The sequence below is a fragment of the Scyliorhinus canicula genome, chromosome 12 (genome assembly GCF_902713615.1).
Source record: "Scyliorhinus canicula chromosome 12, sScyCan1.1, whole genome shotgun sequence".
Classification (NCBI taxonomy): Eukaryota; Metazoa; Chordata; class Chondrichthyes; order Carcharhiniformes; family Scyliorhinidae; genus Scyliorhinus; species Scyliorhinus canicula.
Window position 1 is genome coordinate 19,865,993 of NC_052157.1, and position 26,866 is coordinate 19,892,858.

The following is a 26,866-nucleotide window of genomic DNA, read 5'->3' on the forward strand; positions in this document are numbered from 1 at the left end:
TTAGGTGGATTGGACCTGCTAAAATTGCCCTTAGAGTCATGGGATGTACAGGATAGGAGGAGTTACAGGGCTAGGGTGACGGGGTGGGCCTAGCTGGGGTGCTCTTTTGGAGAGTCGATGCAGACGAGGGCTAAATGGCCTCGTTCTGCATTGTAGGGATTCTATGATTCAATTTCAAGGGCAATTAGGGATGGGAACAAATTCTGGCCCGGGCTGCAACGGCCACATCCTCTGAAAGGGTAAATGATGAATAAACTGTTTATCACGCATGTTAATAAGTATGTTACTTGGACGACAACGCAGTGGCACAGCGGTTAGCACTGCTGCCTCACGGCGCTGAGGACCCGGGTTCGATCCCGGTCCCAGGTCACTGTCCATGTGGAGTTTGCACATTCTCCCCGTGCCTGCAGGGGTCTCACCCCCACAACCCAACCCAAATATGTGCAGGGTTAGGTGGTTTGGCCACAATAAATTGTTCCTTAATTGGACATTTTTTTAAAGGTACGTTGCTTGGGGAAAATTTCCACGGCAACCAGGGACTTGTAAACACGAGCATTTGTTCTATTCAAGACTGCCATCTGCTGCAGGTCCATGAAGGGATTGATACTGTGAGTGTGGGTCTTCATGCTCCACAACAGAGAAGTGCCTCTTATGTGAATGGCCATATTGTGTTCAAAGATCAGCATTAGATCCTGCAAGAGTTAACTCGTGGCACACGTGATCCCTTCATTTTGAGCATTAGACAGCCACTCCAGTTGTTTCTTGGACAACTGGCAAACTGAAGGGTCTGTTTTCGAGGGAACCAAGGAAACCTCCTGTTGCTGAGGCTTGCTGGTGGCTCTTCTGAAGGGTCTTCAAAACAGCAGCAAGAACGAGCGACAGGAAGCCATTCCGCGAACACAGGAAAGAATACCGAAACTGCGCTTCTGAGGACGGGCTCAGTCTCAAGCCAACATATTCCATCAATCCGCCAAGGTGTTCAGGCTGACTGTCTTGTGCTGCATTCTGTACAACTGAACAATTAACAGGGACAGAGGTTCTGAGAAGCAATGCAAGAGTGCCCAGGAGAGAATGTACTCGGAGTTGGCGAGGAACGAGACGGGAAAGAGTAGATCGCATTTTTAAAACACCTCATCACATTGCTGTCAAACAATCTAAAGCACTCCATGTACCACAAAACTTGAATTTATTTGGTGCCCTTAACAGCGTAGAATATTCCGAGATGCTTCATCGGGGAGTTATTGATGTGCCATCAATTGTAACAAAGATGAGTTGTGGAACAAAACAATGCCTTTGATAAGCTAAACGAGAACCTGCTGGCAACTGATCCCGAACTGGGGCAGGGCCAGAGGTCAGCCACCTTTATACAGAGCCTGAGGGGAGGAGCCACAGGCGGAGCCAGCAGAGTCAACAAACAATATATACAATACCGTAACAGTGGTTTACTACAATATATATAACACAGTGACAGTGGTTTACCACAATATATATAATACAGTAACAGTGAGTTATCAAGCAAATTTTTTACAGAGCAAAGTAAAAACATATTAACTTAGGCGATAAAAAGCTTTTTTAAGATAAGTTTTCAACATAAGATGTAGGTGTCCCCAGCAAGAACCGCACTTGCTTCCCACCCCTACTTGCCCTTGAAACCGACTGACTTGCCATTTCCGAGGGCACCATATTGCTGAGGGTCTGGAGTCACAGGTAGGCCAGACAAGGTAAAGATGCCAGATTTCCTTCCCTAAAGGGCATTCTTGAACCAGATGGGGTTTTATGGCAATCAATACTGTTGTTTAAGTGTATCTTCATACCCGCATTGTTTTTACCCTTTGGGGAATATTGGGGGGAGTGGTGGAAAATTCCTGAGTTGATTATCAGCCCGTTGAACCACACTGAACATTCCTTCCATTGCCAACAAGTCCTGGCATTGGACTTGAACCCGTAGCTTCTGGTTTAGAGTCAAGGATGCCACCCAGCGGGCCACAGGACCTCCATAAATCAATATTGTCATAGTCACTGTTACTGATGATTGGCTTTCGATTCCAGATTCTTTCTTTAAATTGAGGGGTATATACACCTGTTTCACAGAGGCTTATTACCTGGCCTCTGAATTACTAGGCCCAGTGATGTTGCCACTACAATATCATCTCCTCTCTGGTCTAATAGGTAGGATATAAGGAGAATCTTAAAGCAAGCGAGGTCATCGAGAGGTGGAGAAGATTCCAGAGTTCACGGCCGAGGTAGTCGAAAGCACAGCTGCCAACGGTAGCTCGATGGAAACTGAAGAATGCACAAGAGGCCAGAATTGGTGGAGTGCTGAGCTTTGTGATTTCTCGGGCTGGAGGCGGTAATGGGGTGAAGCCATGGAGGGATTTGAAAACAAAGAGACAAATTCTAAAAGCAGTGACAGCTGTGGTAGAACCAAAGAACCATAGAATTCCTACAGTGCAGAAGGAAGCCCTTCAGCCCATCGGGTCTGTGGCGACCCTTTGAAAGAGCACCCTGCCAAGGTCCGCTCTCCCACCCTATCTCCGTAACCCCACCTAACCTGCATTTCTTTGGACTTTGTGAGCAGTAAGTGTGACTCTGAGCACAAAATGTGAGCAGAAAGGGGGGCCCCAACTGTCTTGTTATGCTCTAGGTGTAGGATAAGCGGCGTCCTTGTGGTGCACTTGACAAAGGAAGGATCAGACGTAGAGATAACTTCAACATGTTTATTAAACTATATACACCTCTATAACTTGGGTTCGACACTACGGTTAATCCTACTATAGCTACTCAGACTGACTAACCAGACTGCTACAATCCACGTGGTGGGAGTGATATCAAATCAACCCTGTGTCTCTACTCACTGACTGTCTCCACTGGAAAGAGGCAGATCATGTGTGTGGTGTCCTTTATATATGAGTTGGTGTAATGCCCTCCTGTGGTCGTGTCACCTCTGTGTGTATCGTGAATGCCCATTGGTCGTGTCCTATCTACCTGATCCATTGGTTGAGTGTGTGTGTGTTGTCTCTGGTGCTCCCTCTAGTGTCTAGCTAGTCTACATGTATTTACATTAACCCCTTGTGTATTTACAGTGATGCACATCACCACACCAACTAGAGGGTGACCAAGAAAGGTGGGGAAAATAAGGAACCCATCCAGTCCTTCAAAATGCTTCGCAAGGTTAGAGATTATAATTGGATCAATAAGATTCTGCGATTCAAAATAGTTACAAATGTTGACACACAGCAGAGTAGGGCTTTGTTATTCCAAGCTCAGGCCTAATGGTTAAATTACTGAATTAATTATGGAGTTGATGTGTTTGCCTTTGAAGTAACAGCAATTCAGGATCACTGAGACCTGGACCACTGATTGCTGAGGGCACCTTAACATTTGTAACTGTAAGATAAAGAAATTAAATTAATTTGAATTCTGTTTAAAGAAGGAAGAATTTCTTAATGGTCTGTGAAAAGCAATCAACATTTCCTTTGCCTGAAACCTGATTTTTCCGCTCTCTAAATTAAAGGCAAAGAGATAGTCACAGATTACTGATAGACACATCGGCATTAACAATTTATAATAAGCCTAAAATCATTTCTAAATTAATTGTGATACAATAAAATGGGCCCTCCGGCCTCATAATCACGTCTGGGAATCTAATTTTGACTTCCTTAATTCACCTTGAAATGAACTCCACATCAACATCATCACGAACTAAGCTGAACACCGATGAACAAAGTTAACAGCATTCACAATTTGGTTAGATTCTGGTTCCATCGTGCAGATCGGCTCGCTATCTGTTCCTGATTATTGACCGGCATGTTGAAATGAACAGATTGTCGCCACAGCCATCCTTCACACAACAGTAACCAAAAAATATCCAAAATTGCAATTCGATTAAACTTTCATGAGTGACGTTAGAAGAATAACCAGAATTCCTAAAAGATTTATTTCCCGTTTCCAAGGGTGATTCATGTTTTTCCCGTTGAGTGAGAACTTCTTCAACTGAGAATTCCGAGAGTCGGATACCACCCTTGTTTTATTTTGGTTCCATACAATCTACAAATATGCAAACATATGTATTAGGAGCAGGAGTAGGCCACTCGGCCCCTCGAGTCTGCTCCGCCATTCAATAAGATCATGGTTCGTCTGATTGTAACCTTCACCCCACAGTCCTGCCGACCCTCGATAAACTTACACCCCCCCTTGTTGATGAAGAATCTACCTGGCTCTGCCTTAAAAATATTCAAAGGTTCTGCTTCCATTGTCTTTTGAGGAAGAGAGTTCCAGAGACTCACAACGCTCCGAGAGATAAAATGTCACGTCATCTCTGTCTAAATTGCTTATTTTTAAACAGTGACATTCCCAGTTCTACATTCTCTGACAATAGGAGATATTCTCTCCACATCCGCCTGTCATAATATACACACAAGTATATGATGGTGCATAGACAGACACTGACTGACACACTGAATGACCAATCAACACACAGAACACAGCAGCCAATCACCAAATAGGACACGGCCACTATAAAGCCAGAGGGCACTTGTTTTCCCGCTCTCTTGGGATGCAGCCTCTGAGACAGCCAGAGCCCGTGATCAGCAACACGAACATCTACCATGTGCTAGCAGTATAGTCTGGTCAGGTTATCCTAAGGTCTCCAGTCAACTCAACATAGTGCCGACCCACAGTGCAAGTATGTTTAACAGCTCATAGTTCAATAAAATAGAGTTGTACTTCTACAAGTGTTGGAAGCCTGTCTCTCTCACTGCTATGGTAAACGCAGTGCTCGCAGACCCAGCATACCCAACACATCACCGCCCTATTGGGGATTGGGGGTAGAGTACTAAATTGGATGAAAGATTGGCTGACTGGGTCAGGATAAGTAGGTCCTTCTCTGGCTGGTGAATTGTAACTAGCGAGGTGCCGCAGGGGTCATTCCTCAGACTTCAACTGTTTGCAATCTAGATAAATGATCTGCAAGCTGGGACAGAGTGTAACATAGCAAAAATTGTGGATGATACTAAAACAGGTGGGAAAGCAGGCAGTGAAGAGGAGATACAGATTTTACAGATGGATACCGATAGACTAGGAGATTAGGCGAAAATTTGGTGGATGGAGTTCAATGTGGGTAAGTGTGAGATTATCTATTTTGGCCCAAAAAAATAGGAAGGCAAATTATTATCTAAATGGTCTAAATGGAAAGTGGGTCCAAAATGCATCTGGGCAGAGGGATCTGGGTGCCTTTGTTCATGAATCACAAAAAGTCCAGGAATGAAAGGGTTGATGTATGGGATGAGATTAAACAGTTTGGGTTTATACATTCTGGAATTTAGAAGAATGAGAGGGGATCTGATCAAGGTTTATAAAATACTAAAAGGGATTGATAAAGTAAACGTACACCAAATGTTCCTGCTTGTGGGGCAATCTAGAACGAGAGGTCACAATTATAGGTTGAGAGGCAGTCGATTTAGAACTGAAATGAGGAGGAATTGCTTCTTGCAGAGGGTCGTGAATTTGTGGAACTCACTGCCCCCTAGTGCGGTGGAGTCTGCGTCATTAAATGGTTTCAAGAAGGAGATGGATATATTTTAGACTTTTAAAAATCTGTTAAAGGGATATGGGGGATAGGTAGGGAGGTGGATTTGAGACCAGGAAGAGATCAGCCATGATGTGATTGAATAGTGAAGCAGGCTCGAAGACTGATTGCCTAATTCTGCTCCTAATTCCTATGTTCCTATCAACTCTCTTCAAAATCCTAAAAGTTTAGATCAAGTAGTCTCTTGTGTAAAAGGAAAAGATTGGTGAAGGTTCTTCACAGTCAGAAAGAGGGGAATTTATAATGGGGAATAAAGACTTGGCTGACCAACTAAATACATACTTTGACACTGTCTTGACAAAGGATGACACAAATAACATAACATTAATGTTTACGGACATGGGGTTTAGTGAGACGGACGAACTGAAGGAAATCAGTATAAATAGAGAAATGGTGTTGGGGAAATTGATGGGATTGAAGGCTGATAAATCCTCAGGGCCTGTTAATCTATATCCCAGGATGCTTCAGAAAGTGGCCCTAAAAATAGCGGGTGCCTCAGTGATCATTTTCCAAGATTCTATAGACTCTGGAACAGTTCCTACAGATTGGAGGGTAGCTAATCTAACCCCACTATTTAAAAAGGGAGGTAGAGTGGTAACCGGGTATTATAGACCAGTAAACCTGACGTCGGTAGTGGGGAAAATTTGAGAATCCATTATCAAAGATTTTACAGCAGAGCACTTGGAAAACAGTGGGAGAATCGGGCATAGATTTTGGAATTCTTTCAGGAGGCAAATAGTAGAGTTAATGAGGGGAGCCAGTGGAAGTGGTTTATTTGGACTTTAAGAAGGCTTTTGACAAAGTCCGACGCAAGAGATTAGCTTTTAAAATTAAAGCACGTGGGATTGGGGATAACGTATTGAGATGGATAGATAGCTGATTGGCAGAAAGAAAGCAAAGAGTAGAAATGAATGGGTCTTTTTCCGAATGGGAGGCAGCTACTAGGGGGGAACTGAGGGATCAGTGTGAGGACTCCACCTTAATATATATTGCTTAACCTCTGTAGTGGGGAAAATGCTTGAATCTATCGTTAGGGAAGAAATAGCGAGACATCTGGATAGAAATTGTCCCATTGAGTAGACACAGCATGGGTTCATGAAAGGCAGGCCATGTTTGACTAATTTAGTGGGATTCATTGAGGACATGCCGAGTGCGGTGGACAACGGGTAACTGGTGGATGTGGTGTATCTGGATATCCAGAAGGCATTCGACTAGGTACCACACAAAAGGCTGCTGCATAAGACAACAACGCATGACATTATGCGTGGATATATGATTGGTACTTGAGGAGGTACTTGTTAATGAAGAAAATAAACCATAGGTTATCTTTTCCCTCCAGAATATTCCTAGCGTGATTTTGACAAAGAACAACAATGCTCAGCAGGCATCCAGATCCAAGGACAGATATCTAAACCAGTTGAGTGCGAAAGGTTCATTCGGGTTTGTAACCTTGGACCCGCGGGAAGAACGGAGGGAACTGGACCACAGGAATGACCAGAATGATTAATCTCAGTAACAAATTCCCCATGACATCAGAAGCCATCATCTCACTAACATTCTTTAGTATTTTTTGAGCCTTTCCTTTATTTTGTAGTTTAACAGAGCCAGACTATTAATCAACCTACTTCATCAATATCCTGCCTATGACAGCAATGGCTGTGCTTTTGGCTGTAAAATTCCAATGTCCATTAGGACTAATTGACGTTCAGTCAATTCTCCAAAAGTACCATGTGCCAGAGATGAGAGACGAGCTATTAATGTGTCATTATTAAACCAATCACTGGTTTAATGAACCAGACTCGTGAGCTACATTTTTCCGGTTCCCCCACCATGGGTGCGGCAAGCCACGCAAACATCCATTGCCATTGACGGAACCAGAAGATCACGCCAGCGGGAGTTGCTGGAAATTCTGGCCATGGTCACCGAAACCTTCACTCCTAGATGGTTTGGCCGTCTCATACTGAATCGCAATTCGTTTTACATTTTCTCTCATTTCCCAATACTCAGAACGCATGTCTCATTGTTCAATAGCTCAGAATGCTCTGACGTTAAATGAGAAGGGCACGCAGTGAGAGACTGCGTGTCATGGAATGTCTATGAATGTTATATGTCGGTGTGTAAACTACGAGAGAGCATTGTAGTCTTTGACAGATCAGAGACTTTTCCAAGCACAAAAGTTGTATAAACTCTGTTCTCCAGGAATACAGCAGCAAATATGCACATTGTGTAAAGTGGTGTAATTTAAGTGTATACTGCTTATTAGATATGTAAATAAACCATACTTTCAATTTATCTGATTTACATAATGTTTAATTTAATTGTGCTTTCTTCTTGCATTTCCCAATTAAACTATTATGTTTACAACTACAATTGTGTCTCTTTCAGTTTCTTCATTCATCTTTCACAAGTGAGCACATAATGTCATGTTGATGCCCAATTGTACATATACCTGTATGAAAACATACCTGCACAAACATACACCTGTATGAACACATACCTGTACAAACCTATACCTGTTTATGTACCTGCATGAGCATATACCTGTATGAATATATACCTGTATGAACTCATACCTGTACAAACACATACCTGTATGAACATATACCAGTATGAGCATATACCAACAAGAATATATACATGTCTGAACACATACCTGTACCTGTATGAATATATACCTGTTTAAACACATACCTGTACGAACACATACCTGTGTGAACATATACCTGTATGAGCATATACCTACAAGAACATATACGTGTTTGAACATTTACCTACACATATATACCTGTATGAACACATACCTATATGAATATGTACCTGTATGAGCATATACCTGTATGAGCATATACCTGTATGAACACATACCTGTACAAACACATGCCTGTGTGAACACATGCCTGTACGAACACATGCCTGTACGAATACATGCCTGTACGAATACATGCCTGTACGAACATATACCAGCAATGCCAGGGTGCCCAGGTGGCACTTACAGGCTGGCAGGGGCACCGCCAGTGATCAGACCCAGGGGTGCCTTGACCAAAAGAGGTGGGGTGAAGGGGGGGTGGTGGGGAACTCAAGTATCCCGTATGAGGTAAGATGGGTACAATTGGAGGGGGGGGGGGGGTCCGGAGGCCGGTTAGCTGAGAGGGGTCGAAAGATTGAGGCGGCCTTTAAAAAAATCTTTTTAAATTTTTAAAATAAATTTAGAGTACCCAATTCATTTTTTCCAATTAAGGGGCAATTTAGCGTGGCCAATCCACCTCGTCTGCACATTGTTTTGGGGGGTTGTCGATGCGAAACCCACGCAAACACGGGGAGAATGTGCAAACTCCACACAGACAGTGACCCAGAGCCGGGAATCGCACCCCTGGTGAATGTTTTAGTGAGGCAGCTGTGAACACTGAGCTTGGTTTGCAAGAATGAACGTCCTTATTTTGTTTAAACAGTGAAAGAGGATTCTCCGGGTGCTGCGACTCACCAGCCATTGATGACACCGTCAGGATTCAGCATGGGAATGATTTTGAAGATGTAGGAGTCCCGTAGACTGCGAGCAATGGCATCGTTACTCACAAGAAATTCCAGCGTCCCTTTCATGACCCAACTTGCATTGCTCTCCCCAGGATGGACGCGGGCCGTCAGCACCACGTACTGCCGATTCCCTGTCAGAAACAGCAGGGAAACTCATCAACACCTCCTTCACTCACTGGTTCTATCATTCACACCAAAAAAATTCTATCACAGGAAGATTGTGGGTCTAAAACAGAGTGTCAAATTAACCTCTTGGGACATTGATGTGAGAGTGACAGCTTTGCCCGACAATGTGCACTGTCTACTAGATTTCCAACTTGTTACTCCTGTGAAAACCTGGTGCACACAATCAGCCAAAATTGGGCGGTTTCAGCCATAGGTTAAGGCAGGGGTGGGCAAACCTTTCCGTGCAAGGGCCACATTCAGAAATTCACAATTTTAAAGGGCCGCATAGTATATTAATTAATAGTCCCGGTTGTAACCAATTAGCGTGCGGCATATACCTCAGCGCTTCCCCCGGCGGCATCCTGCCTTTAGCCCTCTTTTTCTCTACTTTTCAAAAATGGCGCTTCACCCGGTTATGATTCTGGGCGCCTCATATAGAACATAGAACAGTACAGCACAGAACAGGCCCTTCAGCCCTCGATGTTGTGCCGAGCAATGATCACCCTACTCAAGTCAACGTATCCACCCTAAACCAGTAACCCAACAAAAAATTTTTTTTTTTTAATGACTTGATCTTGGTGGGCCGCATAAAGACCTTTGGCGGGCCGCATGCGGCCCGCGGGCCGTAGTTTGCCCACCCCTGGGTTAAGGGTTCAGACCAAGAACCAGAGAACAAATGAATCAAACCATAAAGACCTGCTCAATCTCCTGTGTCTTAAAGCAGTCGCTCTGTGAATGATTACTGTTGTGTTTTTACAGTTCTTGCAGTGATTCCTTACCAGCAGCATTGCAACTGAACAGGGACACTTTAAGAGAATGCTGTTTGCACATAACTGGGCAGTATAACATGCAGCATGTCGTGTTAACATCTCCAGGATGAAGCTCTCAGTCGTTGTTGAACCTCCATGGCCTCCTAAAGTCAATCCTGCGAACATCACAATTACCTGAGTCTAGTAAAGATGTCGTACTCTTCAAGAGAATATGTGTTGACTAGTGTCAGTGGGAAGGGCAGGATGGACGAGCTGTCCAAGATACCTGATGCACAATCAATGGATACGAAACGTAGATAAAGTCCGAACGATAGGCTTTAATACGCAGGAAGTGACCCGGCAGCAGATGTACAGAGGATTGGCTGATTGCCGGGGAACACGGGCTCTTATACCCCGCCTCGTAGGCAGAGCTACCTTCCTCTCAGCCAATCGGATGAGAGGCACATGACATACCTGGGTCAATGGGCAGCGAGTCCTCTGCACCAATGGCAGCTCACACTCCCAGGTACCGTAATACCCCTAGTCATACTACCACATTCACCCCCTGTTGAGAAAGGAACCGGGGGGGGGGGGGGGGAGTGTGTACGGGGAACGCGGACATGGAGGGTGGGGGGGGGGGTGCGTGTCCCATCAGTATGTGAGAGACTGGTAGTATGACTAGAGATGTTAGATCGTACCATTTCATTGATGGCTGCCCACTGGCCCGCAACTATTTACAAAATACAGAACAGCAACTATGTACAGTTTGGGAAATGGGGAGAGAAAACAAAATGGAGAACAGGCAAAACCAAGAGTCCATCAGCAGTTTACATGGATTCGATCAGCCAATCGGGCACCTTGGATGTCCTGTGCGACCTACGGAGCTGTGCCAGTGACTTTGGTGTGGTGTTCGTCCGTGACTCCGGGAGCGATGATCCTGTTCTTCCGTCTGTACCCCTAGTCGGAGCTAGCAGGGGAGGGTCGTCCTGTCCACTAGGCAGCGTGTGTGTAGGTGTCGGGGGGGGGGGGGGGGCGGCCTGCCAGAGGCAGTTGGGGTTGAGGGGGGTTGGGGGGTGCTGGCGCCGGGGGGGGTGGCCGGGATCTGGCGGGTGCCAGGTCCCGCAGGTAGACCGTGTCCTGTCGGCCGTCGGGATACTCCACATACGCATATTGCAGGTTCACGTGGAGTAGGTGAACTCTTTCGACCAACGGGTCCGACTTGTGCACCTGCACGTGTTTCCGGAGCAGGATGGGCCCGGGTGTAGCCAGCCAGGTCGGGAGCAGGGTCCCTGAGGAAGACTTCCTGGGAAAAACAAGAAGGCGTTCATGAGGCGTTTGGTTAGTGGATCTACAGAGGAGTGACCGAATAGAATGGAGGGCGTCTGGGAGGACCTCTTGCCAGTGGGAGACTGGGAGATTTCTGGACCGCAGGGCTAGCAGGACGGTCTTCCAGACCGTACCGTTCTCCCTCTCGACCTGTCCGATACCCCGGGGGTTGTAACTGGTCGTCCTGCTGGAGGCGATGCCCCTGCTGAGCAGGAATTGACGCAGTTCGTCACTCATAAAGGAGGACCCCCTGTCGCTGTGAATGTAAGCGGGGAATCCGAACAGGGAGAAAATGGTGTGTAGGGCTTTAATGATGGTGGGTGTGGTCATGTCGGGGCAGGGGATGGCGAACGGGAAGCGGGAGTACTCGTCAGTCACGTTGAGGAAGTACGTGTTGCGGTTGTTGGAGGGGAGGGGACCTTTGAAGTCCATGCTGAGACGTTCAAAGGGGCGGGAAGCTTTTATGAGATGCGCTTATTCGGGGCAGTAGTGGCATTCCCTAGTCACTGTCCTGAACTCCTCGATGGAGTAGGGCAGGTTGCGGGTCTTTAGAAAGTGGAAAAAGTGGGTGACCCTCGAATGGCAGAGGTCCGCGTGGAGGGTTCGGAGGCGATCCACTTGTGCATTGGCACAGGTGCCTCGGGACAGGTCATCGGGAGGCTCGTTTAGCTTCCCAGGACAATACAAGATGTCGTAGTTGTAGGTGGACAGTTCGATCCTCCACCGCAAGATCTTGTCGTTCTTTATCTTGCCCCTCTGTGCGTTGTCGAACATGAAGGCCATTGACCGTTGGTCTGTGTGGAGCGTGAACCTCCTGCCGGCCAGATAGTGCCTCCAATGTCGCACAGCTTCATCTATGGCCTGTGCTTTCTTCTCAACCGAAGAGTGGCGGATTTCGGAAGCGTGGAGGGTACGGGAGAAGAAGGCCACGGGTCTGCCCGTTTGATTGAGGGTGGCTGCCAGAGCTACATCGGACGCGTCGCTCTCGACCTGGAAGGGAAGGGACTCGTCGATAGCGCGCATCGTGGCCTTTGCAATGTCTGCTTTGATGCGGCTAAAGGCCTGGTGGGCCTCCATTGACAGGGGAAAAGTGGCTGATTGGATGAAGGGACGGGCTTTGTCGGCGTAATTGGGGACCCACTGGGCGTAATATGAAAAGAAGCCCAAACAGCGCTCGAGGGAGTGGGGGAGGGGAAGCTCCATCAGGGGGCGCATGCATTCAGGGTCGGGGCCTATTACTCCGTTACGCACTACGTAGCCGAGGATGGCTAGACGGTCGGTGCTAAACACGCATTTGTCCTTGTTGTAGGTCAGATTAAAGAGTTTTGCGGTTCGGAGGAATTTTCGGAGGTTGGTGTCGTGGTCCTGCTGATCGTGGCCGCAGATGGTGACGTTATCGAGATACGGGAAGGTTGCCCGTAAACCATATTGGTCGACCATTCGGTCCATCTCCCATTGGAAGACCAAGACCCTGTTTGTGACACCGAAGGGAACCCTTAAAAAGTGGTAGAGTCGCCCATCTGCTTCAAACGCAGTGTACTTTCGGGCACTCGCGCGGATGGAGAACTGATGGTAGGCGGACTTGAGGTCCACCGTGAAGAAGACCTTGTACTGCGCGATCCTGTTGACCAGGTCGGAGATATGTGGGAGAGGGTACGCGTCCAGCTGCGTAAACCTGTTGATGGTCTGACTGTAGTCTATGACCATCCGATTCTTCTCCCCGGTCTTTACCACCAGCACTTGTGCTCGCCAGGGGCTGTTGCTAGCCTCGATAACCCCTTCCTTCAGAAGCTGTTGGACTTCGGACTTGATGAAGGTCTGGTCCTGGGCACTGTACCGTCTGCTCCTGGTGGCGACGGGTTTGCAGTCCGGGGTGAGGTTTGCAAACAAGGACGGGGGATCGACCTTGAGGGATGCGAGGCTGCAGACAATAAGGGGGGGGGGGGGGGGGGGGCATAGGGCCGCCGAATCTGAATGTTAAGCTCTGGATGTTGCACTGGAAATCTTACCCCAGGAGTGCTGCCGCGCAGAGGTGAGGACGGACGAAGAACTTGTAATTTTTAAACACCCGCCCCTGGACCGTGAGGTCCGCTATGCAGCACCCTGTGATCTGGATCGAGTGCGAACCGGAGGCCAGAGCGATTTTTTGTTTGACTGGGTAAACAGGAAGAGCGCAGCGTCTTACCATGGCAGGGTGGACAAAACTGTCTGTGCTCCTGGATCCAGCAGGCAGCTTGTCTCGTGGCCGTTGAGGAGGATCTTCATGGTTGCTGTGAATAGAGTGCGAGGCCGCGACTGGTCCAATGCGACTGAGGCGAGTTGTGGCAGAAACTCCGAGTCGTCATCAGGCAGAGAGTAGTCACCTGCAGGGTCCTCGGTGCCGGTCCACGATGGCGGCGCCCGTCGGCCGCACATGGTGGGGGTGGACAAAATGGCGGCACCCGTTCCCCGCACGTGGAGTCGGGGGCCCAAAATGGCGGCGCCCGGGGATTGTACGTGGCGTTGGGGGGTGGGGGCAGTGAGGTCCGCGGGCCGCACGGGGTTCCTGAGGAGAGCGGGGAGGAAGACCCGCGGTCGCTGCTTGGGACCGCAGCTACCGCTTTGGATTGGCAAATGGCCACAACGTGGCCCTTCTTGCCGCAGCCCTTGCAGGTTGCGGAGCGGGTCGGGCAGCCCTGGCGGGGCTGCTTTGCCTGGCTGCAAAAATAGCAGCGGGGCCCCGGGGGTTTATCGGGGCACCCTGCGGCGCAGGCCTGGGGGGGGGGTCCGAGTCCGTGGGGGTGAGGGAAGTCGCGTTCCACACTGCCCAGGAGGGCGCAGCGCGGTCGGGGGCGTACGCGCGAACATTCCGATTTGCAAAGTCTAGGGAGGAGGCGAGGGCCCGTGCCTCCATGAGGCTTAAAGTCTCTCTCTCTAAAAGTCTTTGGCGGACCTGTGAGGACTGCATACCTGCAACGAAGGCGTCTCTGATAAGAAGTTTGGTAATCTCGGCAGCAGACACCTGAGGGCAGCCGCAGTTCCTCCCCAGCACGAGGAGGGCACGGTAAAATTCGTCCAGACACTCACTGGGTATTTGCTGCCTCGTGGCCAGTAAGTGCCGGGCTAGACTTGGTTCACCGGTCATATGAAATGTCCTTTAAGTAAGTCCATGGCCGCGTCGTAGTCTGTCCTGTCCTCTATGAGCGTGTACACAGCGGTACCGACGCACGAGTGGAGGATGTGCAATTTCTGTTCCCTCGTCGGGACGTTTTCGGCTGTACTCAGGTAGCTATTGAAGCAACCCAGCCAGTGCTTAAATGCTGCTGTTGCATTTGCTGCATGTGGGCTGAGTCGAAGACACTCCGGCTTGATGGGAAGCTCCATCCTTTAAAATCTTGCGTATTAAATTGATGCACAATCAATGGACACGAAACGTAGATAAAATCCGAATGATAGGCTTTAATACGTAAGAAGTGACCTGGCAGCAGACGTACAGAAGAATGGCTGACTGCCGGGGAACACGGGCTCTTATACCCCACCCCGTAGGCGGAGCTACCTTCGTCTCAGCCAATCGGCTGAGAGGCACATGACATACCTGGGCCAATGGGCAGCGAGTCCTCTGCACCAATGGTAGCTCACACTCCCAGGTACCGTAATACCCCTAGTCATACTACAACAATACCCACCCACCCCCACTCCACGACTCCTCCCGCCAACCAGAACCTTACACCCTCATTCAAAAAAGGGGAGATGGATAAATGTTGCGACTATCACAGAACTATGCATTGCAGAAGCAGGCCATTCAGCCCATCGTCTCTGCACCGGCCATTCTCCCACCTTCGCCTCGTAACCCAGCAGATTCTTCCTCTTCAGGTAACAGTCTAATTCCGATTTGAATGCTTTGATTGAACCTGCCTCCATCACACATACTCAGGCAGAACATTCCAGATCTTAATCGCTCGCTGCATGAGTAAGGTTCACTGCCGGTGGTGGGGAACCTTCCAGAGATCATAATCTGGGGCAAAAACTGACTGCCTACTTGGAACAACAAGGGTTAATAATAATCAAGAAATTTATTAAGACAAATTGTACCTGGATTGCGTCATTCAATCCATTGGTGAAATAACAGAGGGTTTATGAAGATACTGTAGTGCAGTGATGCTGTGCATGAGGACCTTCAAAGGACATCTGATAAAATCCCATATAATAGATCTGTTCGCAACACTGAAACGTATGGGATTAATGTGGCAGTACAACATGGACACAAAGAGACAGAAAGCAGGGAGTAATGATAAGCGGTTCGTTTTCAGACTGGAGGAAGTGGTATCTGTCAGCACTAGTATTTAGACCCATATAATGACCTCTGGGCAGGGCATGATGTCGAAGTTTGCAGATGACACAAAACTTGGGAATTTAAGTAACAGTTCGGAGGACAGTCACTTCAGAACAACATTAGATACTGGTGAAATGGTCAGTGTCACGGTCGGGATGTGTTTATTTCTATATATTCGTCACCTGGACTACTTTATAAAGTCTTTGTTTGTGCTTTTCAAAATGGAAAGCTGACAAGGTGACTCCAGCTGGCCACATGCTGGCTTCCAGAAGTTCCAAAATGAACAAAGGCTAACACCCCAACATCTGCAAAGCCTCACTCCTTGTGTAGCATCAACATTTCGGCCAAGCCAACACAGTGTCTCAGCACAGGGTTTCCCAAACTTGAGCCCGCGGAACCCAGGGGTTCCGTGGGAGCCACTCCGGCCCGGGGGGGGGGGGGGCTGTGTCAAGTCAGACACATCTGAAAATGTTGGGAAAATGCTGTAGCGCTCCTTACCCAATCAGAGGCTCCAGAAGCCAGCCTCTGATTGATCGAGCTTGGACAGGCGAGTGATGGGAAGAGACGGCCTGGGAGTCAAAATCGGAGAGGATGCGGGAGCAGGGGGCTGGTGCCCAGAGCAAGTCTCAGAACAAGAGATATCCAGCACTGGCCTCGAAACGAAGGGCCATCAAGCATGGGCCTCAAAGTGATATAAAGAGGCGTGAGTGTGCGAGCGAGGGGTGGGAGTTGAGTGTGTGACGGGTGTGAGTGTGTGAAGGCGGGTTAGTGTGTGTGAGAGAGGGGTTGAGGGTGTATCAGAGAGGGGGTGAATGTGTATCAGAGAGGAGGAGTGAGTGTGTGTGAGGGGGGTTGAGTTTGTGAGGGGTTTAGTCTGTGAGAGAGAGGGGGTGAATGAGGGTGAGAAAGAAGAGTGAGTGTGTGTATGAGGGAGAGAGAGAAGTGCATGTGTCAGATATGAGAATCAGCTTTTCAGCATCACTCCTCCCATTAAAAAATGACAAAAGCTAAGAGTTAAATATGTTGTAATAAGAAAACGTTTTAGTTTACCCATTCCAAGCGTGGGTACTATTTTCAGGAGTTAATGTTAAGGGGCCATTGGAGAGTGGCTTGGCCTGGAGTTAATGTGAGGGGACCATGTAACTGGTGAATGTATTTGAGACTGGGTGCCTCTTCCTAATTCCTATTGTGTGAATAGATAGAGCTGGAAAAGACTGGTTCACATTTGATTTCTGTGTTCGTACCTGTTTCGTGGTAAATCAGATGCAATTCAGTTCCAACGGGAGAACGTAGGATGCGTCCAGCTACCGCGTTACGTTCTCCCTTGATTGCAGTACGGCTGGTGAATCCCGGGTTCAAACTTGATTTGACGCGCGCTGTTTGGTTTCAGATTGCGACGTCTCACGGGACTTGGGTGAACCCCGCGAAATGTGAAGACTGTCTGGATGTCTGCAAGATGGCTCCACTTGCATTCATCAGCTGCACCGCGCTCAAGGGAGAGCACAACGCGGCCAGTGGATCGTTGCCATTGTCGCCCAAACAGAGAATCTCACTGAAGGATTCTGTATGCTTTTTTAACAATGGCATCCCGATCTTTTCGGCAAGGAGGAGATTCACTCACTAGAGCTCCTCAGTGCAGGAAATGACACAGAGTGCAGTCTCGGGGGAGGGGGGGGGGATTGTCCTCCGGGGCAACTGGTTAGGCCTCTGTTAGAACATTGCGTCAAGTTCTTAAGGATGGATAACAAGATATTGAAGAGGGCACAGAGCCGATTTACGAGAATAGGCACCAGGGACAAAGGCGTTCAGTTGTGTTGGGAGACGAGGAAAGCAAGACTAGGCCTGGCCAAGAAACAGGAGTTCAAATCCCACTACAGCACTTGAGGAATTTAAATTCAGTTAATTAAGCAAATGTGGAAAAAAAAGCTCGAACAGTAATTTGAACAAATTTGAACATAGAACATACAGTGCAGAAGGGGGCCATTCGGCCCATCGAGTCTACACCGACCCACTTAAGCCCACACTTCCACCCTATCCCCCGTAACCCAATAAACCCTCCTAACCTATTTTGGTCACTAAGGGCAATTTATCATGGCCAATCCACCTAACCTGCACGTCTTTGGACTGTGGGAGGAAACCGGAGCACCCGGAGGAAACCCACGCAGACACAGGGAGAACGTGCAGACTCCGCACAGACAGTGAACCAAGCTGGGAATATGAACCTGGGACCCTGGAGCTGTGAAGCAACTGTGCTAACCACTGTGCTACCGTGTGCCCACCGTAATGGTGGCCACAAAACTACCAGACTGTCCAATAAACCCATCGGGTTCATTTAATGGCCTTCAGGGAAAGAAATCTGTTGTACTTTTCTGGTCAATGCCCATAGCAACGAGATTGGCTCTTAATTGTGCTCTGGAATGGCCCAGCAAGCCACTCAGTTGTTGCAATCACCTTCCCAAGGGCAATAGCTACTTCAGATTCTTTTTTGAAAGTAAAGTGCATTAATGTGTGATTGAGACCGTGACCACAAACAGTTCTCTGGAAAATAGATATCAAACGTATCACAGAATGTGCAACAATTTTTACGCAGATGTACTTCCTGCTGTTTTTGTGTTCTTGGCCCCCTCTGAACTCTGGGGCTATTTGCCGAGCGAAAGGCGCTGTGTTAGGTTCCGCGGCAAATTTTTTTTTTATAAAACTGCTGCTCATTTTTGCTTTACCTTCCTCTCTAACTCAATTCACACGTTGCTTTGTTGTGAAAATTGATACAGCAGAGGCAGTGGTGTGACTGAAATATGAAACCACCACTTTTTTCAGTCAGATGCAGTTTTCTCTGCTTGATTTCCTCCATTTCTTTCTTTCGCTAGAACACTAAGGACCGTTACTTTCTGTCAACCCCCCACCCCACCCCTGCAGCACCGAACCCCCACAATACACACGGACACTCAAGCAATTACATCTGCATAATCTGTTTCATTAGACTTTGCACGTCTAGAGAATTGTTTCTCACTCAGCCTTTGACCTCCGGGTTTGCTGAATAAGCCTTGAACCTGAACAGCCCCAGCCGCTGGGGAATTGATGCATACAAGTAAAGGATTTGGAAAATTGAACAAATAGAATCATCAAGGGGAAATGTGTGTTTCACTATAAATATAAAGACTTGAGAGGAAATAACTGACCCGTCTGGTAACGTCTGCAGCTGTTAAACATCATTTGATACCTCTTTGTACATCAGTGCGGTTTGAATCTGGGGTAATAGTACACAGGGAGACTTATATATGCTGCAATGCAATGCAGGAAGAGTTCAGTCGGCCCATCTCCTGTACCAGCCACCCGAACAGGCGCCGGAATGTGGCGACTCGGGGCTTTGCACAGTAACTTCATTTGAAGCCTACTTGTGACAATAAGCGATTTTCATTTCATTTAATTTCTTGTCTATTTAGGCTCCTTAAGAAACATATCCCATTAGTTCCAACCCCTTGCTTATCCCCCATTCCTCCCCTTCAAATAATCAAACAATTCCCAATTGATAGCCACTCTTGAATCTTCTTCCACTGTCTTTCAGGCAGTGCATCCAGATCATTATAACCTGCTGCAAAAATAATTAATTCTCCACACTCCACTAATGATTCTTTTCCCAATTACTTGAAATCTGGACCTGGTTTCCGATCCCTCTGCCAATGAAATTATTTTCCTTACGTAGCGTATCAGATCCCTTCATGATTTTTGAACATCTCTATTAAAGCTTTTCTTAACCTTCTCTGCTCTCAGCTGAACATTTTTGTTTTAATTTACTAATTTACGAGGTGTGGGGATAGCTCTAATTCGCTACTCTTTTGCAGGATGCAGACATCGCTGGCTGGGCCAGCACTTATTGTCCATGCCTAATTCCACTCAAGAAGGCGCTAGTGATCTGCCTTCTTAATAATAATCTTTATTGTCACAAGTAGGCTTACATTAACACTGCAATGAAGTTACTGTGAAAAGCCCCTAGTCGCCACATTCCGGCGCCCATTCGGGTACACAGAGGGAGTATTCGGAATGTCTAAATTACCTAACAAGCAGGTATTTCGGGACTTGTGGGAGGAAACGGGAGCACCCGGAGGAAACCCATGCAGACACAGGGAGAACGTGCAGACTCCGCAGTGACCCAAGCCGGGAATCAAACCTGGGGCCCTGGCGCTGTGAAGCCATAGTGCTAACCTCTATGCTACCGTGTTGCTCCGTTCCTGAACCGCTGCAGACCATGTTGTGTTGTAGGAACACCCACACTGCAGTTAGGGAGGGAGTTCCAGCATTATAACCCAGTGACAGTGCAGAAACACCAGTATATTTCCAAGTCAGGATGGTGTGTGGCTTAGGTGAGGAACTTGCAAGTGGTGATGTTCCCATGCATCAGCTGCTCTTGTCTTTCTCGGTGATATTCCAATTTCTCCACTCTTTCTCTTACCCAGGATTGTGGAGAAGAATTAATGTACCCCGACCAGTGTTCAGCTGAAATCAGCCAGCCCACTATAGACAGGGAAGCAAGCAAAAGGTGGGTCTTTTCTTGTCAGTGTAGCTAATTACAAAATAAACTCACTGACACAGCCCAAGGTGACATTTAACCTAATGGTCTGGATTCAAGCTCAGCTTCCATTGGTGAAAAGGCAGTTCACTAAATCACTATGTCGCCCAGTCCTTATTAATCTCGTGCATTACACAGTGTCTCCAACCCATTGCACCATTCAACTAGTCAACCAGTCCCCTAACATACCCTATCACCCAATCTCCCAATTCCAACCCAGTACAAACTCCCTCTAACCCTCCGCTCAGTCCCTTTTCCATAATTTACTGTGCTCCTTAGTCCCTCTAGCCCGCTGCGTCACCCAATCACTCCAACCCATTCATCCTCCGGGTGCTCCGGATTCCTCCCACAGTCCAAAGATGTGCAGGTTAGGTGGATTGGCCATGCTAAATTGTCCCTTAGTGTCCAAAGGAATTGCCCTTAGTGTGGGCTTGGGGTTACTGGGTTATGGGGATAGGGTGGAGGTGTGGGCTTGGGTAGGCTGCTATTTCAAAGAGCCGGTGCAGACTCGAGGGGCCGAATGGCCTCCTTCTGCACTGTAAATTCTATAATTCTATGATCACCGTTAAGCTGCTGTGTCATCCAGCTCCTCTTAGCTACTCAAGCCCATTGCAGTACTCAATTCCTCTGAACCACATTGCACAGCCTTTCTAACCCTTTGCATCACCCAGCTCTTTATCCATTTGGCAGATTGATGCCTTGATGGGGTTGGGAGGGGGTGTCAGGAGGAGACAGGCGGTGAAGGTAGTGGGAGGTGATGTTGGTGTATGGGGGGTGTAGAGGGTCAGATTGTGGTTGAGGGACTGAGATCTCTTGTTCAAAGGTACGGACGCAATACAAGCTCAAGGGACACAGCATCAGGAAGTGGAAGTCTGCAAGGACGGGGGGAAGTACCAGAGGACCAGTGGAATTGGAAGGCCTCTGTGAAAGGAGACAATGTGGGACTCGCACCAGCCCAGCGCCCTGTAGACCAGTGCTTCTCAAAGTGTGGTACACGTACCGGTGCCGGTACGCGAGCCATCGTCTGCCGGTACGTGGAGTGTTTCCAGAAAAGAAAGAGACAGTAATCCTGGATTGGCTTGTTTCGCTCACCGGTCCCTGGCACATTGAAAAAAAAGCTGCCGGTCCGCCACATCAGATAGTTTCAGAAGCACTGCTGTAGACGACACCCCTGTCATCTCTATTAAATACTGCCTATTGTGTCAGCCAAGCCTTCTGATCTAGTCCCTCTAACTAACGGGCAAATTATTTAATTGCGTAGCACTGCTTGCAGTGGAATAGCACTAATCATGTGCAATAATTAGGCCTTAGAGAGTTCACTGCCAATGGGGAGAAAAGCAGAGTGGACAGCATTGATTTTAAAGGCATCTGCTTTAGTTTATTTTATATATTTAGCAAATGCAAAGTCCTGAAACCAAGCAGTTTCTTCAGGTCCTCTGTGGTGAGTGGGGAGAGGTAAAAAGTAAAGTAAGGTAAAGTCACCATAGTCCCAGACGACCATAGGCTGCTGTCTCCTTTGAGGAGGAGAGCTGACTGGTGGGGATTTAGCCTGAGGGTCACCACACCTCAGGCAAGGGGCAATGTTGAGAAGGCATGTCTGCATTGACTCTCACAAACTTCTACAGATGTGCCATAGAGAGCATTCTATTCGGTTGCATCACAACCTAGTATGGCAACTGCTCAGCCCAAGATCGCAAGAAACTGAAGAGTGCGGTGAACTCAGCTCAACGCATCATACAAGCTTGCCACCCTCAGTCTACACTTCCCACTAACTCAGGAAGGCAGACAGCATTATCAGAGACCTCTCACACGCAGGCTTTTCCCTCTACCAGACCCTTCCATCAGGCAGAAGATAGAGAAGTCTGAAGACTGCAGTATCCAGACGTAGGAACAGCTTCTTCCCCACAGCTAATAGACTCAACGACTCTCCCTCGGACTGATCTGTTCCCTGTAAGATTCTGTTCTCTGTAAGAACACTGGGCGGGATTCTCTCAGCCCGGCGCTGGGCCAGAGAACTGCCACGACCGGCACGAAACACGCAACACCGCCCGACACCGGGACATGATTCTCCGCAGAGCGGAAAATCACCGCCATTGGCGCCAGCACAGTCGGCGCAGCGCCGGCCGGGGGCCACTCTACAGGGCCCCCCCCGGTGATTCTCCACCCGGGATGGGCCGAACGGCCGTAACAAAAGACCCGAGTCCCGCCGGCGCAATTCTAACCACGTCTCACCAGGCGGGACCTCAGCGTGGAAGGGTCCGGAGGTGGCCTGTGGGTGGGGAGGGGGGATCCGACACCGGGGGGGGGCCTCCACAGTGGCCTGGCCCGCGATTGCGGTCCACCAATTGGCGGGCTGGCCTCTCGGGCTGGGGGCCTCCTTTCCTCCGTGCCGGCCCCTGTAACCCTACGCCATGTCGTGTTGGGGTCTGCGCAGAGAATGGAGACACTGCGTATGTGTGCGTTGGTGCCGGTGCCACTGCGCATGTGCGGGCCCCGCAGCGCCCCGCGGTGTGGGTCGATCCAGTGCCGTGCTGGACCTCTGTGGGGGCCAGAATTGCTGATCCTGAGGCTATGTTGACGCCGTCAGGAAACGCGACGGCCTTTACGAAGGCGTCAACACTTAGCCTCAGGATCATAGAATCCCGCCCACTATTCACGATGCCTTATGCTGCTCTTGTTTGGCCCCTTGTTCCACACTTTGTCTAATCTCTATTTGTTGATGGACCATTTGTCAACGTACTCTGTCGATTATTCATTTGTCTACTATGTAGGTACTGTGTACATTCCCTTGGCCGCAGAAAATACGTTTCACTGTATTTCGATACATGTGACAATAAATATCAATTGATTGATTGGACATTCTTTTATGATGTGCATAGTTTGCTCCCTCCCACAGGCACGTAGGGGGCTGGCACTAATTCCCCAGCTGTGGAGGTTGGGCAAGCAGGGGCTGAGTCCGGCCTGGAAACTTTAGTTAAAAGAGCCCCTATGATGTGTTGTTATGCAGAGAGAAAGACATGTTTGAAACAAGGATGATCCACAGGAACATGAATGTTTACAGCACAAAAGGTGACCATTTGGCCCATTGTCTCCATGTTGGCTCTTGGCTTGAGCAATCCAAATCCAATTATATTACTTTGCTCTCTTTCCTGTCTGTTCCTCACATCAAACGTTCATCCAAATTTCCGCTAAGACATGCCCTGGTTTTCGACCACTACCTGGGCGTAGAATTCAAACTCCAGGAATTCTTAACATAAAGAAATATCTCTTCATATTGTTTCCCATTTCAGTGGCAAATTCAAGCTAATGAATCCCCGTCATTAACTCTCCAACCAGAGGAAACGGGCTTTTTCTTCAACATGTGCGCTTAATCTGAAAATGCCATGGGGGTTACGCATCCTCAGAAAAATAATTCAGAAATGTGTGTACGAACACTGCCTAGGTAGTGGACCAAACTCCTGAAAATAAATACCTAAGGCTAGAGATTCAGCTATTCCATGCACCAATCCACCTGTCACCAGCTATCTGTAACCTCGGACAAGTTCATTTGCATATTAGTGTGCGTCAAGGCCTCTGGGGAGTGTCATAATATACACCAATATATCATGGTGCAGACACACACTGACGGACACACACAGGGACCAATCAACATGTACAAACACCGCAGCCAATCACCAGTTAGAATACACACACTATAAAGGCAGAGGGCACCACGGTTCCCGCTCATTCTGGGTGCTGCCTCTGAGTGTAACAGGAACTTACTCAGCCCAGCACAGACTCACAACACATGCTGGGAGAATCAACTGGTTCGGACAAGGCTTAGGTCTCTAGTTTAAGTTAGCATCATTTAGACCCACAGTCATCGTGTGTTAGTTAGAAGTAGTTAATAAAATTGAGTTGAACCTTCATCTGTGTTGGAAGTGTCTGTTCATCTCTCAAGCCTACACAAGCCAATACATCAGGGAGCTCATCCTACAAAATGTAAGGGAGAGTGTTGCTTCATCAGCAGGGGGTGGCACAGTGGTATTGTCACTGTATTGTACTAGAGAGCCAGGGTAATGCTCTGAGGATCCAGGTTCGAATCCCACCACGGCAGATGGTGAAGTATGTGAATTCACTAAAAAAAAACTGGAATCAAAAGTCAAACGACGACCACTGTCATTAAAAACCCATCTGGTTCACTAATGGAAGGAAATCTTTGTGAGCCTCCAGCCCCACAACAATGTGGCTGACCATGGCCTAACAAACAAGCCAGGCCTTGCAAGAGCAATTATGGAAAGGCAAAAAACGCCTGCCCAACCAGCGATGTCCACATTCTATGAATGAATAGATAAAGAAAGGAACTTCTACAGTGCCTCTAAGACTGGGGATGCGACTTTAATGGTCCGTGCATTTTCAAGTGGCAGCACTCTTGCCTCACTGTCAGAAGGTTCATGTTCTTGAGCAGAGGTCCCAGGTTGAATCTTCAGTGCACTACTGACTGTACATACCCCACACCGACAGAGGTGCTTCTGTTTGGATCAGACATTAAGATACTGTTTGCAATTTCATAAAACCAGTGACAACCTACACACCTGATGAGATGCACCAAAGTTTCAATGAGCCCCTAGCCTCAGAAAAATATACTGCATGGAAAGCTAGGAATACTTTGATTACTTACAAAATTGATGCAACTGTTCAGGTTGGGAACCAGGGCTTGCAGTAATCGTGATCACCGGGCACTTGTTATCCCCTAGTGTGGAACACAATATCTGATGCCTGAAGTAAATCTGATCAGGGTTCAGCGATTCCTTGAGGAGGTGCAGGTGAGTCTGAAACAGAGGTGAAACCTCGAGTTAAATGCACTGCTCAGAAATGGTGTAGGGAGAAAGTAGCCAATTTACAGTGGATCAGAAAGACTGAATATCATAGAATTTACAGTGCAGAAGGAGACCATTCGGCTCATCGAGTCTGCACCGGCTCTTGGAAAGAGCACCCCACCCAAGGTCAACACTTCCACCCTATCCCCATAACCCAGCAACCCCACCCAACACTAAGGGCAATTTTGGACACTAAGGGCAATCTATCATGGCCAATCCACCTAACCCGCACATCTTTGAACTGTGGGAGGAAACCGGTGCACCCGGAGGAAACCCACGCAGACAAGGGGAGGATGTGCAGACTCCGCACAGACAGTGACCCAAGCCGGAATCGAACCTGGAATCCTGGAGCTGTGAAGCAATTGTGCTAACCACAATGCTACCGTGCTGCCATGAAGTGGTGTTGCTGAAGGAAGATTGTCAGGTGACCAGTGCCACAAAAAACAGATAATTTGTCTTATTGTTGCCATGAGACCTTGATGTACAAATTGGCTGGCTGGCATGTTCCCCTATGACTACGCTTCAAAAGTACTTGATTAGCTGTGAAGCGTGCTGAGACATTCTGAGGATGTGAAAGATGCTATCTAAATGCAAATTATTCCCTTATTTACATTGAACAAAGTGAGCTTATTGGTAGGGGTGGGTGCAAGGACATCCGTGCATTGCCCCAGCACCTGGTGAGGTTAAATCCATGTCTGATCTTCAGTTAGAGTTCAGATGGGTAAAGTGATGTCAATTCATTATTACACTCATCCAAAAATTATTTAGAAAGAAATAAAAGGATCGGCTTCAATATCCTGAATACATTAGCGATGCACCGTACAAGTGATTCAGAATAATTTGTTACCATGAAGTGGAACGATCTGAAATGTCCTTTCATTCACATAAATTTTTTATTGAGAAACAAACTCGGCATTAGATTTCATTTCAATATTATTTTACTTGAAGAAAGAAATCCAATTTTGTTTGGCAGCAAAATCTAATTTAAAGTACACCTGTAACAAATTCTTTTGTAAAAGTAATGGCTGTTCTCACTTCGTTCTGGCTCACATTGCCAAATGATTAAAAATCTTTCATCTCACTCAGGACACAATGTGGTTACGAGATGGATGAGGGATTTTGATTTTCACAGAGCATCATTCGAAAACCTCAAGCTGCAAGCCAGCCCGGCACCTTCCCAGAGCACCCCCCCCCCACCCCACCCCCCCCCACCCCCCCCCCCCACCCCCCCCCCCCCCCACAACCCCTCAACAACACCCACCCGCCTACACCCACCCCCGCCCCCGAGGTCACACCCACCATACAGGGGGTGGGTGGGGGCCAAAATTAGCAGCAGCATGGCACATTTAAATAGATAATTGGAGGCGGCACTTGACACAGTGACTAGCACTGCTGCGTCTCGCCGCCGAGGACCCGGGTTCAATCACTGACCCTGTGGAGTTTGCACGTTCTCCCCGTGTCTGCACGGTCTCACCCCCACGGTGTGCAGGGTAGATGGATTGGCCCTTCATTGGAAAAACAAATAGATAATCAAGGGCCAATTAGGTTTGTTACCAAGCCAATTTCCCCCGATAATAATAATAATAATTGTTTATTGTCACGAGTAGGCTTCAATGAAGTTACTGTGAAAAGCCCCTACTCGCCACATTCCGGCGCCGGTTCAGGGAGGCTGGAATGGGAATTGAAACCGCCGTGCTGGTCTTGTTCTGCATTACAAGTCAGCTGTTTAGCCCACTATGCTAAACCCACATCATGGAATAGTTGATGTGG

At 48.0% G+C, this 26,866-nt stretch overlaps 1 protein-coding gene across 1 annotated transcript in view; it reads right to left on the reverse strand.

The window, feature by feature from the left end:
• Positions 1 to 26,866, reverse strand: part of LOC119975190 (cytosolic carboxypeptidase 4) — a 287,106-nt gene that overhangs the window by 131,871 nt on the left and 128,369 nt on the right. Inside the window, exons 17-18 of the mRNA XM_038814795.1 lie at positions 24,898 to 25,048; positions 9,069 to 9,249 (exon numbers count right to left, since the gene is read on the reverse strand). Coding sequence (XP_038670723.1) covers positions 9,069 to 9,249; positions 24,898 to 25,048 — 332 coding nt within the window. The remainder of the gene's footprint in view (positions 1 to 9,068; positions 9,250 to 24,897; positions 25,049 to 26,866) is intronic.